This window comes from Primulina tabacum, chromosome 9 (assembly GCF_025594145.1).
Source record: "Primulina tabacum isolate GXHZ01 chromosome 9, ASM2559414v2, whole genome shotgun sequence".
Taxonomy (NCBI): domain Eukaryota; kingdom Viridiplantae; phylum Streptophyta; class Magnoliopsida; order Lamiales; family Gesneriaceae; genus Primulina; species Primulina tabacum.
The window spans coordinates 7,110,719-7,128,170 of NC_134558.1; the positions used below are offsets into that span (position 1 = coordinate 7,110,719).

The 17,452-nt window shown below is 35.3% G+C and overlaps 1 protein-coding gene across 3 annotated transcripts; it reads left to right on the plus strand.

Annotated features, from left to right (window-relative positions):
• Positions 1-1,989: 1,989 nt before the first annotated feature.
• LOC142504558 (serine/threonine-protein kinase 52-like) lies at positions 1,990-14,141 on the plus strand. 3 transcript variants are annotated; one of them, XM_075617415.1, is made up of 7 exons: positions 1,990-2,163; positions 2,883-3,320; positions 12,126-12,247; positions 12,354-12,559; positions 12,627-12,801; positions 13,263-13,397; positions 13,701-14,141. In XM_075617415.1, the coding sequence occupies exons 2-7, from the start codon at positions 2,978-2,980 to the stop codon at positions 13,905-13,907; spliced, it is 1,188 nt and encodes a 395-aa protein (XP_075473530.1). In that variant the 5' UTR covers positions 1,990-2,163; positions 2,883-2,977; the 3' UTR covers positions 13,908-14,141. The 3 variants fall into 3 exon arrangements, with proteins under 3 accessions (XP_075473530.1, XP_075473528.1, XP_075473529.1); XM_075617413.1 differs by lacking the exon at positions 1,990-2,163 and adding an exon at positions 2,498-2,643; XM_075617414.1 differs by lacking the exon at positions 1,990-2,163 and adding an exon at positions 2,637-2,775.
• Positions 14,142-17,452: the final 3,311 nt, after the last annotated feature.

Consider the following 17,452-nt stretch of genomic DNA (forward strand, 5'->3'; position numbering starts at 1 on the left):
TCTACATGGAATAAAAGATGACTCAACGGGTGCTAATCATTAAATGCATTCAATGTGACCGTTGTAATCGAAGACTATTTATAGCTGATGAGTTCAGTTGAAGAAAAGTTAACGAAAAATCCACAGACAACTACATCAAGAACAAATCAGTAAGTTGCGATTCATTTTCTAGTTTATGCAATTTACAAATCGCAAAATTTAACTGTTACCATATTGATTTATTCGTAACATTCAAGCTACTCATTAGATCTATTCAGTTATCAACTGATAAGAAAAAAAACTAAGAGTTTCAGTTCGACATTATTTAAGTCCAACTGAAGTGTGTCATTACAATTCTTTGTAATCAATCAAAGTCTTTTAGTAAATTCATATCCTTGAGATAAAAGGGGTGACGTAGTAGCAGTTGAAGTCTCCAAACATCCATAAAACTCTTTGTGTCCATCATTTCATTCATTACGTTATCACGATATCTCAGCCAAATATTCAATCTATCCTTCAATTTGTTTTCGCACTACTACTATTATTTAACTGATCGATATTGAAGCACAAGATCTCAGAACCAGTTCCTTAAAGAACTGATTCACATCTGAAAAGATTACAAAAATGGAAATATTTATTCAACACTCTTTTAAACACATCATTTATATTAATCGATCCTAACACGCAATAATCGAAATAGTGACTATCATTCGAAAATTATAATGATATCGTAACTTGTAAGTGTATGCAGACGTCCGGCTTACTCGTAACTTCTTGTTGTTCCTCTTATACTTGTTTAGAAAATGGACGTTGAAACCTATTTTGTCCTTGAATTTTTTTATTTTATTTTACTTTGTTCATTATAGAAGACAATGCTCATTTAATTTCACCAAAATCGATGATGAACCAGAAAATTTTATTCGGCATGTACAAAATATTCAACTTTACCCTTTTTTCCCAATGACTGTTCCTAATTTTTTTTGGTTGTATAAATATTCTTTAAAAATCAAACTATTTAAATTAAGGAGAATCTCCAGAAAGTACAAAGTCAAAATATTGACTAGTTATTCAATAATGGGTCTCTATTATTCGATAAATTGGCGCGTTTAACTAATATTGACAAAAAAAATATATGTTTGCTTAAATGCTATAACATATATACAAGAAATGCGTTACAATTTATATCCTGTTTTTTTTTTTTTTTATTTCAAATTTACTCCCAACAAAAACATAGAAATTACAGATCAATCGAACATTATTATCGGACAAAATAATAAATTGGAGTTACAAGTCAAATCAATATATATGGTATAATGTTTTTATTTCTAGCCGAAATAGGATATAATTCATTCAATGCCGTAATCAGCCATAATATTCCCGAATACCACTTTTTTTCTTTTTTTAAATTTGGTTATAATTGAATCTCGAAGTCAAAACACGTTTCGAAGTTTGAAGTTTTAAAAATAAAATCAGTATGATTTCAATTTAATCTTGTATATATTGAGGCTTGATATTTTTAAACTTGTATATTTGGCTGAATCAATTATATACAGTCATGTAATTATGTTTAAGTGGTCAATTTTAGTCATTCTCATCTACATCATGTAATTAAATGAATAATATAATGGTTGATTTCGCGTTGATAAAAAAAATTTCGTTACATCACGTGTTTTAATAACGTGATCGTAAAAATTTAACAATGATATTCTGATAATTTAATCACATAATTTCGATGGAAATGAGTAAGATTGATTGTCAAAACTACAGATTCAATGAAAAATACATGAATAAAAATATATACATAGTTAGTTACAAATCACAAATCCCTTCACAAAGATCACAATAATCCTCTATGACCAAGTCAAACGGAGGGTATTTTCGTCCGCTTGTTGACGGACTTGGTTTTCAGGTAATGTAGTTGGACGAACATGCACGGAAGGGTACGTTTGTTCTTGGATTTGTCCAAGTCTTACATGTACGCTCTCTCGATCTTACAATATATTTTACATTAAATAAGGAAAAAATAGAAAACTAAATTATAGGCATGCCCCGCGCAAATCCTCACAATCCCCCTTTTATCTCAGCTCTTCTTCTCCACAAATTTATTCCATTCACATCATTTATATTTGGCCAGGAGTTCCATTTCTTGGTTTTCCCGTTGAATCTGAAGAAAGATATTCAAAGGTTAGGTCAACTTTTTCGTCTCCGGCTACTTTTTTGTTTTTAATTTTTCGAAATTGGTTTTTTTTAGATATATATTGTCTCATGAAAGAGTATTTCCTTTTTTTCGATCATTAAAGTTGGAAAATAAAATGGGTCGTTTTCTTGGGGTTTACTTTTGGAGTTTAGATGGAATTTTCCGGGTCTTTCTGTCGCTAGAATGCTTGGTCATGGGTTTTTTTTTGGTTTTTTGAACTTTTGAAAGGTCAAATCTTTGTTTTTGCCCTTTCAATTATTGTGTCTTATATATATACATATATATATGTCTTATATACATACATATGTGTGTGTGTGTATATATATATATATATATATAGTGATTCTTGTTGGTTTAGGAGTGAGCGATTGTGTTTAAGGTTCTTGTCAGGAAAACGTCACAGCACTTTTGAATTATTTTGATGTTTTTTAACCCATTTTTAACAGTGGCGGAAGATTGAATCTACGGTATTGTTTGCTTTTTTTTTTTTGTGTGTTTTTTCGTTCATTCTTGGTTCTAATTGACGACGATGAACATTTCATCTCTTGAGAAAAATATTCGGGCTTTGCTAGATAAACGATGAATTCTTGTCAATCTTGGCAAGTATTTTACTTTCTAAAATAAATATTTTGTCTTTGTTAAAGAAGACAGATTCTTTTAAAACTCGACAACTGTACTGAGTTTTGCCTTGGATTTGATCATATAGGGTTGCTTGTTTTAGCCAAGTTCTTGATTGAATATCACAGATAATTGAGGTTTTCTGTGAACTTGGGCGGCTAGATTCCTCAATTTTTTCGAATCATGGATGCAATAAAAAATGAAGATGTTGGAGAGGTGCCAAAAGCTGATAAATTGAAGGGCACCGGAAGTCTGACCGGTAAGGGCTTCGGCGAAAAGGGCGCAGGTAGCATAAGTAGCAAAGATATGGTTTTTCGGGCAGATAAAATCGATCTCAAAAGTTTGGATGTGCAGCTTGAGAAGCATTTAAGCCGGGTTTGGTCGAGAAACATTGAGAATCAGGGAAGCCAGAAGCCTAAGGAGGTGTGGGAAATCGATCCGTCGAAGTTGGAAATTCGATATCTAGTGGCTCAGGGGACGTATGGCACGGTTTATCGGGGTACTTACGATAATCAGGATGTTGCAGGTAATTCCACCTAACCTTTCATTTTAATCATTTATGTTGGATGGTATTCTTTTTTGGTTTGGTTCTGTGAAGAGAGAATTAATTATAGTAAATTGTTGGTTTTACCTTTTTGTAGTATGTTTTTATTTGATTGTATTTCTAGATTAATGAAACTAAATTAATTATGGTTTCATCTGTTGGTACATGTCTATATGTGAGGGAATCCAACTTCTTTAGGTTGGATGATATATGTGTTTCAATCAAGGAATATTGTTTTTGCTCATAAACATTTAACATAACAGTAAGGATTGTGTGTATCAGATAAGTGTTATGCAGAATAATATAACACACAAATAATAAAATAACACAGAGATATTTTTGCACAAGCGAAACACACTTGTGCGACACCCAATGACAAAATAATCACTAGAAAAGAAATCATGTTTCTAAAACCAATACTAGTGAAGAAATGAAAAACTTTCTTCCTTAACAAGTCAAGAAAAAGTAAATTACATCATCAAATATCAATAACAAAAATAACCAAAATACAAGAATTCAAATCTGTATAGCCGAAATTTAGAGCAACGATCAACACTTTGTACGAGTGTTGTCTTCAAATGTATCCAACAAGTTACGGCAATACAGTAAAACAACGATACTTAGTCTTTACGAGTTCTTCAGAAAATTCTTTCATGTATTGCTCTTCTAGCTTCTCTAGCACTTTTCGATTGTTGTGCAATAGTTATTCTTCAATAAATATAGACTTGTGTTACAAAATAAGTAAAGTAGTCTTTCATTGGGAAACAAATTCTTCCAAATAATAAATATTAAATCTAGAGTTTTTAAGAAACTCAATATTTTAGAAAAACAAAATTTTTAAGCAAAATCTTATCAAAATGGAAAAGAATTTACGAGATAAATTTGTACATTGCAAGGTAAGGTACGATTACTTTCAATCTTCCATTTTTTCCTTTCTGGACAAAATAAGCACAAACAACTCTATTCAAGTTGATGCTACTCCATTTAGCTCCCCCTAAATTTGAAAACGTATCTCCCTCTGAATTTGATCACGTTAGCTTGGGTGTTGTTACCAGTGTTGACAACACGAGGCAAAAACATTCATCAATTAGATTTAATCAGAGCATTAAAGATAAGAAAACGCTAACACCTGAATCAAATAATAACAAACAAAACTAAGCACAATTACGAATATAAGGAAGAATAGAAGATCAATGATCAGTTTCTTCTTTCTTCAATATCCTCTGCTTCAATATCTTCATGTGTACCAGAGGGTCCAACATCTGAAGTTTATGCACCGGTATCTCTCTTTTTTTGTCCAGAATGGACACCGGCGTCCAATAAAAGCCTGTAATGAGCCACTTGAGCTTCATAGTAAACTATCAATTCTTTGGCTTGAACGATTTGCTTAAGTGTAACGTCAATCTGGGCTTGTAAAACAGTAGGGGCAAGCTGGATATGTTAAAACTGCTGCCAGTGCCGATGGCAAACAAAACAAAAGCTTTAGTACGTCTTAAAAACCATCTTCCCAAAGTTAAAAGTGCTGTCAGTGCCAGTAACAAACAACACAAAAGCTTGTGTCTTGGTGGCCACAGTGGAATTGGTAGATGGTGTCCGTTGTGCACGACTGTTTATTGAAGCACATAGTAGTTCATTTAGGTTGGTGGCGGATAAAATCCTTTGATGACCAGGGAATTGAGTTATCAACCCTCCAGTGAGTATATCAGTAACCTCATTAATGTCAGGCTGAACCCCTTCTTCATCCTCGGTGTGAGTGTTGTATAGAGCATGATGGTATTGGCGTTGAACTGGAAGACATGATTTTGGACAAAAGCTCTCCCAAACTTGGCAGATCTCTCATCACCCGCTGGATGTGAGATTGGCGAAGAACTCTAAGACATGCTTGCGGCAGTATGGAGCAACTGCAGAAACAGTGGAAAAAAGTCCTTTGGTTTTGAAGAATTCAACCAAATTATATCTCACATACACATTCAGATCAATATTTTTTCTCATCAATAAGCTGTTTATTGATGTAGAGATGCCAAAAAGCTACGGACTTCTCTAAGTAGAACTTATGAGAGAATGCGGGGGTAAGATCATAATCCTTTTTTTCGATCAACGTCCTTGTTCTCGGCAACAATATTATCATCAGAACGAATTCCTCATCATCAGAGGTAGAAGAAGAGCTTTAAAATTGGTCTTATCTGCAAATTCCTGTTGCATTCGGATTCTTCAGTAGCAGGTAAAGATGCAGAGCCCTTTTCCTTTTTCAAATTGACCAGAAACCGAGCGAGGGAAACATCCTTCTCGGTTCCTTGGGAACCTCTTTTTTTTAAGTGCACTGAGGGATCTTTTTCATCTTCGTCGGTGGAGCTGTTTGAGGGGGCAGGTGAAGTCTTTTCCCTAGCCACACATTCATAATCAACGTCCTCTGATATCATGACCAGAGGTGTACTCAGGGTCAGCCAATGACGGTATAGCAGATGATTCGCCTTTGTGACAAAATCTTTTGGAAAGAGTATAACCAGGATTGTATCCTGCCTGGCGTTTTGATTGGCACACTTGAGGCGATGGAGGAAACACCTGGTTCACAACAGAAAAATTGGGCAGATTTTCAACATCAATCTCATTCTGGTGTTCACCTGGAGCAATAGTTTCAAGAGGAGTTAACATCTCTGGTGCGGGAACAATTTGCATGGCCGATGTAGGGTCTTCTATTCCGGTGTTATCACACTGGGGGCAACATCCTCCCCTTATAAACCATCTCACTTCGAATATGGTGGGAGTCAAAACCCTTTCCTGCCATTGTTGAATTTGGAGAAAGTGTAATCAAGAGAATTTGCAAAGCAGTGAAAACTAATAGGAAAGAGGTAAACAACCGTCTGTTCGATGGTAACAAATATTCGAGCAAGAGTAGTCCTTTTTCTCCTAACAGATTGCGCAGAACTCACCAACGATAACAAAATGTTAACGGATTAAATTTTAAAATTTTAGAAAAATATCGGCACAATTAAGGAAATAATTCAGCGTAATTGATTTCCAAAATAATTTCCAAATTTAAACTTCATGTCGGCTAAACTCCATTGAACCATTATAGATCATAAATATTTGATTTTTAACAAATAAGGTTTTTCACCTAATGTTCCCTGTTGAAAATTTATAACTTTCCGAACATAAAATATTCACAAACTTATGTATATGCTTGACTTGGTTATGCCTAAAACTATAATGGAACATAATAGAAATATGATAAAGTGTATATGATGTGTTCACAAGTGAGTTGTTTTCATTAATGTTACGACATCTCCTAACAACACTTTCAATTTCGAAAAAAAAAATTGATTTTCATGCACACATAGAGTCCATTCACACTTTATTTTATCAAGAAGTTGTAGCTCTCACATTAGAGGAACGGTCTTCATTGGACTCCTCTGGGTATCTTTTTCCATTTTCTTTTGTTATGATTTCTGTTTTGATTCAGAAGAAGTAACTCCCATATTAAAATTACAGTCTTCATTTGGACTCTCTTATGTAGTTTTTTCCATACTTTTTCTTCCCATATAGAACTAAATCCTTTTTTTTAATTGATCAATCTTTTCAAGTCACTTTTCACAATGGACAAGATCATGGAGTACACGAACATCCCTCAACTACTTTGTGACTTAGGCAGAGCACATCTCATGGCCAAGTTTGTTGATTGAAATAGAACTGAGAAATTGAAAGCAGATGAGAAAATTAACCAACACAGTACAAACATCACATAGGACAAAATGTATGAAAATGCATAATGCCTAATATCTTAAAAATGTACATGCATATTAGGCGTCCTAGATGTTGTAACATCCAAGACAACATCCGCGCGTGATCAGAATGCACAAATGCTTAGAAACTTCCTAAGATTAGAAAATCTCTCGAAATCTAATGATTTTTTGAAATATTCGCCAATTGGATATTAATCCCAATAAATTTCATACGGATCAAACCATTCTCCACTAAATTTCGAATAAAATGACGTCTAATGTCAATGTGTTTTATTAGAGAGTGTTGTACTAGATTTTTTGAAATTTCAATTGTGCTTGAATTATCACAGTACACAATAGGAGTCTCACTCTTAAGGTCATGATCTTCAACTATTTGATTCATCCATAGAAGTTGAGAGCAACAACTCCCAACGGCCACATATTCAAATTCAACAATCGAGAGTGACAAATAGTTTTGCTTCCTATTATACCATGAAACTAAGTTATTTCCAAGGTATAGCCTCCTGTAGTGTTCTTTGTGTCATTTAAATCCTTAGCTCAATCGGCGTCACTAAATCCTACTAGATTGGTATTGGTTTCCCTAGTGTACCATAATCCTAGATCCAAAGTGTCTGCTATGTATCGTAAGATATGTTTCACAGCTTTTAAGTGCATAATATTGGGATTTGATTGCTATCTCGCACCCAAACAAACACTAAACATGATATTTGGACGATTTTCAGTCTAATATAGGAGACTGTCAAGGATACTGCGGTACAAGGTGTTGTCAACACCTTCAGCAACATCGTCTTTGCACAATTTCTCATTAGACCCCATTGGAGTTCTAATGTGTTTAGTGTTATCATTGCATAATTTCTTCGCTAAATTCTTTGTGTATTTGCTTTGATATAGAATGATTCCAACATGCAATTGCTTTATTTGATGGTCAAGAAAGAAATTTAACTCACCTACCATGCTCATTTCAAATGTTGAAGGCATACATTCAAACAAAATTATTGACGTGCTTTTGTGATGACGCACCAAAAATTATATCATCAACATAAACTTGACATATGAGTATATCATGCTTCAAACTTCGAATGAAAAGAGTTTTATCAACCTCAGCTCGTTTGAAGCCAATCTCACGTAGATAATCAGTCAACCTACTATACCAAACACGTGGAGCCTGTTTCAGTCCATACAATGTCTTCTTCAGATTGTAAAGATGGTCTAAGTGTTGTGGATCCTCAAATCATTTTGGTTAACTCACATAAGCGTCTTCATTCCAAATGCCATTCAATAAAGCACTTTTCACATCTATTTGATAAAGTTTCATCCGAATGTGACAGGCAATGGCAAGTAACAGTCAGACAGACTCAATGCGGGTTACAAGAGTGAATGTTTCATCAAAATCCACCCTCTCAACCTATGTACATCTTGAGCAACCAGCCGAGCTTTATTTCTCACAACATTCCCTGATTCATCAGTTATGTTCTTAAAATCCATTTTGTTCCAATCACATTACATTTTCAGGCCTTTGAACTAAATTTCACACATCATTGTGGACAAACCCCGTTCAAGTTCCTCATGAATAGCATTAACCCAAAATTCATCTTTTAAAGCTTCATTAATTTTTTTGGCTCAATGTGTGACACAAAGCAGAAGTGTCTTACCTGACAGTATACGGAACTCATGAATAATAGTCCAATCATTTTTCGATAGTCAACTTTTTCCTTTCTTCGAGTTTGCATGTTCCCATGTATCTCTCCAATTATTTGTGTCGATGGATGATTCTTCTGTATTTTGCTTGTAACATTTTGTTCCTTCATTGTTCATACCATCATCACTTTGCGGTTCCTCATCAAATTCTGTCGGTCTCTGAGGTCGTGTTGTGCTTGTTGTTACAACATCTGGCACAACACCTACATTATTCAGTGACATTGACACTTCCAACAAATCATCTACATCATCTTCAATCGTCTTTCCTTTGAGATCTGCAAAATCATCAAATACAACATTAATGGATTCCATAATCGTCCTAGTTCTTAAATTAAACATTTGATAAGCATAAATATTTGTAGAGCATATGAGAAACAAGCACTTATTGCTCTTGGAATCAATCTTGGACAGTTGAGCTTTATCATTTGAAACATAACATATGCATCCAAAAACATGAAAATATTTATGATTTGATCTCTTTCCCATGATATCTCATGGGATGTCACAATAGAACCATTTTTCAAATATACGCTATTAGAAATATGGCATGCAATGTTTAGAACCTCAGCCCAAAACTGTTTTGAGATATTTTTTGAATTTAGCATCACCTTAGCCATTTCTTGCAAGATAAGGTTCTTCCGTTCGGCAATACTATTTTGTTGGAGAGTCTTTGGGCAGATAACTCATGAGTTATATCCTTCTTATCACACAATGATGAAAACAGAGAGTTCTCGAACTCCTTACCATAGTCGGTTCTGATTTTGCTTACCTTCAAGTTATGTAAGTTAGTAATCTTTGCAAGTAAACTTTAAAGGCAATAAATGTGTAAGATTTTTCCTTAACGAAACTTATTCACGTGAAACGTGAAAAATCATCAACACACATGAGAATACTCACATAAGAATACTTTTTACCTACATAGCTTTCCACTTCCATTGGACCTATAAGATCTATATGTAATAATTCAAGGCTCCGCAAACATATGGTGACGCCTGAGTTTACTTACCCTTTTGACAAGCTACACAAACATATTGTACCCCTGAGGATAAATTGGGTATACCTCGTACTTACTAAGGTTCTTCAGTGTCTTGAAGTTTGCATGCTCCATATTCTGATGCATAAATCAAATTCACTCACTTTTTGTATGTTCGTAGGTAAGTTCTTCTCCAAATTGATAGGAATTATCTGTAGATCTTGTACCTATCATGGAATAAATGTTAGTCTTATAAAAAACTTCACAATTATTTTAATCAAACTTAACATGCAAGTCATCATCACACAATTTACTAATGCTTATTAGGTTTGAATTAAGTCCTTTTACATTCAGTATTCCTTTTCCAACTATCATTTCTTTTGTTCCATCTCCATAGGTCACTATTCAACTCTTTTGTTCAACATAGTCTTTGAGATATTCTCTTGAACCTGTTCTGTGGCGTGAACTTCCACTATCAAAGTATCAGAAACCTGAAATGTTAGTTCTCAAATAAGTATAAATAACATGACAATTAATTTTAACCTTAGGTACCCATACTTTCTTCACCGAAGTTCGTTTGCTAGAGGTGTTGCAGTAGGTGTTGTGGGACACTTTGGGCAATATCCGATTAACTTCCCATTACATGTTGTCTTGTCTCTACTTAAAACAGTATAGTTTGATATGACCAGGTTTGAGAAAATAATGACAAATAAAGTTGTGTTTCTTTTGTTTCGGCTTTTGAGTGGAGACTTGCTTCTTTGGTTACAGTTGGTTATGAATCTCCAACTTCAAACACACTGTTGAAACCTAGACCAGCCTTAACATCCTTTCCCATCATCAGTATAAACTTAGCAAGAGTTTGAGTTGCTGTTTCAAGTTCATCGCACAATTCCAAATCCTTCTTGCTTAAGATTATTTCAGGTTTGGCCACAACACCTTTTAGCTCAGTATTTTCCTTTGAGAGAGTTTTGTTCAGTTTATTTCTCATGATCCAATAAGCGTACAACTCCTCATACATTTTTGTACGTTTCCAGGGTGATCTTTCAGATCACTTGAATTTCCAGAAGTTGTAGCATTGAGACATACTGATTTTTGAGTGATGTTCCAGCTAGGTGTTGCAACACCAGAGACGACACTTAGTGGATTGACTTACCACCATTGTTTTTCTTCCAAAAGTGTAGTTAGGAAAGTGTGACTTTCTTCTTGATTAGGTTCTTGCTCTTCATTAGATTCCTCGCTCTTCATTAGATTCCTCACAACTTAAAGAAACATTCAGTCATTTATTTTTGTGAAAGCCTATTCACACATTTATTCGCATTATGTCCAAAACCATTGCACTCGCAACATTGCACGGAATCAAACCTTTTAGGATTAGATCTATTTTACCTCGTTCCTTTGCCGAAATTGTCCTTAGGCGGATGAGACTCTTTGAGTTTTTCAGGACCAGTTAAACTTTAAAACTTAGATTGTTGTCCAGCTTTTCTTTTTTCCTCTAATCATTTTCAAATAATCTACAAACTTCCTCGTGATTAAAGAGAAATAGTCTTCACAGAGGTCCAATCATTGATTTCTTGTGATTGAAAATCGTTGTAGGAGTCATTAGAAACTTGAAAAGTATTAATCTCACCTTTGTCCTTCTTTTGTAAGTCAATGTTTATCTCGAATGTACGAAGGGAATTGAACAAGTCATATCGTGCGAGCGGAGTTGTATCTCGTGCTTCATCAATTGCACAAATCTTGATATTGAAGCGCTCCGGAAGTGATCTTGATACTTTACTGACCAATCTTTCATTTGAAATTGGATCACCAAGGCTGAATGTTTCATTGGCTATCTTTCTCATGCGACGATCATACTCGGTGCATTTCCCACCATTGACGCTGCATTTTTTTCTCGCAGTTTGTATGTTAAATATTAAATTTATTAGGTTCACTTGAACAATCACTGTCTTATAACGTAGTACCCTTGACTTGAAATTATCTCAGGGGTCTGATCAGTAACCTTAGAATATAAATGTGAGTTGTGGTCTAATTTTCATTGTAAAAGTATTTGATTTACTTCCTGTCCTAGTTGTGACTTTGAGAGACTTTCATTTATTTGTTTGTTACAATGACATTAGATACGGAGTGAAACACTTGTATGGAATATTGGATAAAAAATCTGAATTCTGACAATAACTTTGTGTTGAGTTGTTTAAGTTCTGTCTTAGGTTAACATTGTGTGATAGCCCTAGGTTACTTTGATGTTTTTTTATTACAAAAGTTGTGCAATCCTGTTTTCAGCTGCATTAAATGCCATACTCGAGATAGATCATTGATATTTCTTATTATATGTTCTCATCAGTGCTGACAATGACAATATTACTCATCCTTTTTCAGTGAAGTTGCTTGACTGGGGAGAAGATGGCATGGCCACAGCTGCGGAAACTGCCGCTCTTCGTGCATCATTTAAACAAGAGGTCGCTGTTTGGCACAAGCTTGACCACCCAAATGTTACCAGAGTAAATTTCCGACCTCGATCTCTTCAATTCTATGATCTTTATATAGTCATATGTCAATTATACTATGTATTGTTTCTTCCTACTTGAAATGATCATGTTTTCACAGTTTGTTGGTGCTTCAATGGGGACTTCAGAAATCAAAATCCCGTCCAAGAACACTTCTGAGAACAATACCAACCTTCCATTGAGAGCATGTTGTGTCGTCGTTGAATTTCTTGCTGGAGGGACATTGAAGAACTACTTATTCAAGAATAGGAAGAAGAAGCTCGCCTTTAAAATTGTGATACAACTTGCTTTGGACCTATCTAGAGGGTAATTTTAAAATTATTAACTCGAGATTTTTTAAGCTAATACTTACCATTATTGAATATGCTCTCAGGCTTAGCTATCTGCACTCGAAGAAAATTGTACATCGAGATGTCAAAGCTGAAAACATGCTATTAGATTCTCAGAGAACTCTGAAAATTGCCGATTTTGGTGTGGCTCGTGTTGAAGCTCAAAACCCCAAGGACATGACTGGTGAAACTGGAACCCTAGGCTATATGGCCCCTGAGGTATACATGGATGAGTTATTACATTCGATACACATTAATTTATAAATTTTTACTCTGAAGATTTTTCATTTAAATAGAAACGGCGTTTATGCTCAACTTAACGTTAGGTTCCCCCTGTATATAGTATGAATAGAAACTTAATTAGGAATGAGACCGAGTGCTTGTTGTTAAACCATAAAATATAGCTGATGTTAACAGTATAAATAAAATATTATAATTGTACAACCAAATCGTGACATTTTGATAATCGAACATAAGAGAATAGGGACAATTATTGCTGTCAAGCACATTATAGTTAGCATATAAGTTTATTTAAATTTCATTACAATAATTACCATTTTCGCATTACTATAACGTGCTTGACAGCAATAATCGTCCCTATTTACGTATGAATTTCATTACGACAATTACCATTTTAGCATAAATATTGAAGGTGATACATTTATTTCATATTTTCTTAGGTACTGGATGGGAAGCCCTATAACCGAAAATGTGATGTCTACAGCTTTGGTATATGTTTATGGGAAATATATTGCTGTGATCTGCCTTATCCAGATCTTAGTTTCGCTGAGGTTTCTTCCGCTGTTGTTCGACAGGTAGTTTACTTATATGAAACCGAAATTTTACCTTCTTTTTAGGTCGTTCATCATCTTGTGTTGAAATATCTATTTGTTGAATCAAGGGGAACCCCTTTCTTTCTTACTTTGTTTCTGGTTCAATATTATGTGGCAGTTCTTTGTTTGTAGTTGATTTGTCGAACATGAATGTTTTTTTATTTATTAGATTAGATTAGATGGTGCCAAGAGAATATGAAGGATCCCACAAAATGGCATATATTCTTTACAATTTCTCTCATCAATCAGAAACTCATTTACATTTTACATCATCTACCTTTGTAGAATTTGAGGCCCGAGATTCCTCGGTGTTGTCCCACTTCCGTTGTAAGTGTCATGAAAAAGTGCTGGGACGCAAACCCAGAGAAGCGACCAGACATGGATGAGGTCGTAAGGCTGCTGGAAGCAATCGACACGAGCAAAGGAGGTGGAATGATACCAGAAGACCAGGCTGGAGGGTGTTTCTGCTTCGCTCCCACTCGAGGACCGTAATTAGCTCTGCTTTTTTCATCCTTACGCACGGGTTGATTGCATGTTCCCCATATATATTAGTAGATCAACCAGGGAAGAGTTTGTCAAGTATGTTCTGAGTCGTTTCACGGGTTATATAGTTATTCCTTCGCGATTTTTGTAGCGATGATGTATTAAATATGTCGATTGATGGAAGGAATATTTATTTCGATAATGCTTCAAAGTATGTTATATATTTAGATTGCACTTGCTTGATGTGATGAAGATGAAGCTAGAAAGCTTCCGAGTCCGGGTTTTTATTATTTGCCAATTTTAAGCAGCAAATGTTAATTAATAGGAATTTTTTAGAAAGGGTAGCACTATTTAATTAGGATGGCAATTGGCCGGGTTTAAGTCGGACTTGAAATTCTATCCGTTAACGGGTCAGGATACATGTACACTTTATCGACCAAAGTAAAATACATGTATCCGACATGATACCTATTTTTTTTATGCACATACCCGCCCATATAGGTTGAGTTTGTTAATATATGTGTGAAGCCTAATTATTTATTGAAAGGTATTTTAAGTATTTTGAGTATATTAATGTAGCCCTGATCTTATTTATATCTTTTGATAGTTGTCATTGTATTAGTATTCATATACAGAGAGAGAAACATAATGTAGAGCCCAAAATCAGTGCATGTAAAAATCATGTATTTATTTAAATTGTTAAATTATTTATTTAAGTTTTAAATGATGGTTAGCGATGCATGATTTATGAAATTTCATTATTTTAAATTAATTATGTTTATGTGATGCACGTTAAATTGTTTTTTGAGTTTCATGTTTCAGGCGATCATTCGATGCAGGATCGAAGAAAAGAGACCGGCGACGATCTGTGTGATTTGTAAAATATGGTATTTTTATTTCAAGTCGAGAAGTGTCATTTTAAATATTTATTAAGTTTTTAACATTTTTAAAACCTAATTTATTTATTAGGTGATTTTAAGATTTCAAAAACTTTTAAAGTTAATCAATTGTGTATTGCATTTTTAATTAGGGGATTTTTGTAAAGTTAGTCTTGGATTAACTTTTTAATTAGCATGCTAAATAGTTATTAGTTATTTTAATTAACCCAATTAGTCCCTAATTATCCCTAATTATAACACACACACGTTAACACTAAAACTGTAACGCCCCGAAAATTTGAAGGTCCACGCGAACCACATGCATACAATTATTAAATTTTCGTGTATTTCCATTAATTGTTTTAATTGCATGAATTAAATATGTTGTGCATATATGTTTAAAATATACTTTTCTACATTGTTGCATGAAAATGTATTTTTGAAGGTTATTCGAGTTGCGATCGAGGAACGGAGACCGATGGCTGAAAAATAGAAAATGTTTTTATTGGTTAATTGTTTTTAATTATTTAAAATAAGGTTGATGCTTTTTCTTATTTTTGAAAATAAAGGGTTTTGAGGTGATTTTATACGCCGGGACGTAATTTTTATCGATGTTGGATTTTCAACAAAAATATGAACATTTTGGTAATCCGGCTAATAAATTCACAAACTTATTTAAGAAAAATTATTTTTCATGTTTTAATTAAGTACTAATGGGCTTATTGGGCCTAATTAACTTTGTTAATGGACCTAAGCCATGGTTAATGGTTTAATTAATTATAAATAAGCCTAAAACTACCCCTTAACCTATTTTTACCCCACACCACACCAATTTTAAAACACAATTTTCTCCTTCAAAGTCACGACACACACAAGGGTTTTGTAGAAGAAAGCTTCGATTTTTGAAGAGAAAATTCAGCCTAGTCTCCTACGTCAAAGTTCTTCAATTCGTCAACGAATAATCGTGCGTTTAAACGCAAAGGCACGCCAAATTCTCCCTTTACTCATCATCACACCATATTATGTAATTGTTTATGAATTTGCATGAAAACAAGTCACAAAAGTTTTATTTTCGTAACTATGTGCAAATATGCTTTAAACTTTTGTTATTTGATTCCAAAATCATGTTTTTATGTGTTTAAAAGGGCTGCCATGATTAGCACATGATTAAGCATGGATTTACACAAGTTTTAGTGTAAAAAATCAACCAAAAACGTTGCACACATTCTTGAAACAAGTTGGAAAACAATCAAGGGTCATAAGGGATTGAGGGGCACGGTTTTAGGGCTTCATGGCTTAGCTTGGGTTCAGTTGGGACCAGGGCTGGGCTAGGTTCGTGTGTGGGTCAGGGGAAGAGTCTAGCGTGACCATGGGCTGGGGAGGAGTCCTAGCCACCCGAGAACAAGTAAAGAGTGGCGCAGGTTATTGCTGATGCATGGAAGAAAAAGGCTCGGCCAGGGGCTTTGGGCTGGGCTAGGCTAGGTCCTTGGGGTCCTAGGAGGGTGCACAAGGGTCGGGTCAGGGTCTGGGACGGCTGGGCTGGCTGTTGATGCGAGGAACGTGGGGTAGGTGCATGGCAGCAAGGGTTGTGCGCAGCTGCTGTCTTGTTCAGTGGCTCGCTGCAGGTGACCACAGGGCTTGGGCTGGTCTGGATATGGTCTGGGCGTGGTCCAGGGATGGCTAGGGTCAGGCGGGGCTGTTAGAGTAGGTGCCCGGCAAGCCAACTTGTGGCTCGGGCTTTATTGACTCTAATGTAAAACATTCTTTATTTTAATAATATTTTACGATTTTATTCGATTATGGCATTATACTTTATCTGTATACCCATGCAAGCTGCATAGATAATGTCCTTGAATATACAAGAGGTACCATGAGGTCTGCGTCGCGACGTAAGATCATGAAACTCATTAAGAAGTGTACCGTATATTCTAAACAGGTTCCTAGTCGAATCAGCCGCCTAAAACAAGGATAAAGGTCGCTCGAGCTTGAGATTAGCATCTGTGGTGTAAACCCCATTTTTCATTGGCAAGGGCATGGAGATGTCCATTCACGCAGATGGGTGATCATAAGATGATGCACTGAACAACCCTCCCTCGGACTGTCCAAGTGGTTCTCACTTATCGAGTGGAATAGTCCGCAGTTATGGTTGTACACCATTAGTCCTTTGACCCGAGATAATGTAGAGGCTATACGTACTAGCATGCACTTTGATCCGTTTACCGACTCCATCGAGGGTCATTAGGTGGCGAGGTTGGGTGTAATTTCGAAATACGTAGGACCAAATGGATTGTAGTCGGGGATTCACCGTTCGCCTACGGGTGAAGATATCATATGTGATCTGATGAGTTAATAGTGCAAGGAGTCTCTGGTCAGAGCAAGAAATGTGCTTTAGGGAAAGGTGTTTTCCTAGTTTCACATACCATGCCACTATTAGTACTCAAAGATAAATCGCATCGCTATCGAATTCATATGCAACTTTTGATATACCAATGGTTGCAGATTCGATCGTGATATATGTGTTGAAGAGACCGTACTGTAAGCTAACCATGACTAAAGGTTCTTGTAGGCATTATTATTGATACCTAGGGGATCATGGGGCGATGCTACTAGACGTTCTTACCATGATCCGATGAGTGCAATCGGAAATGAGTTCTGAAATTCTTGATCAAAGAGTTG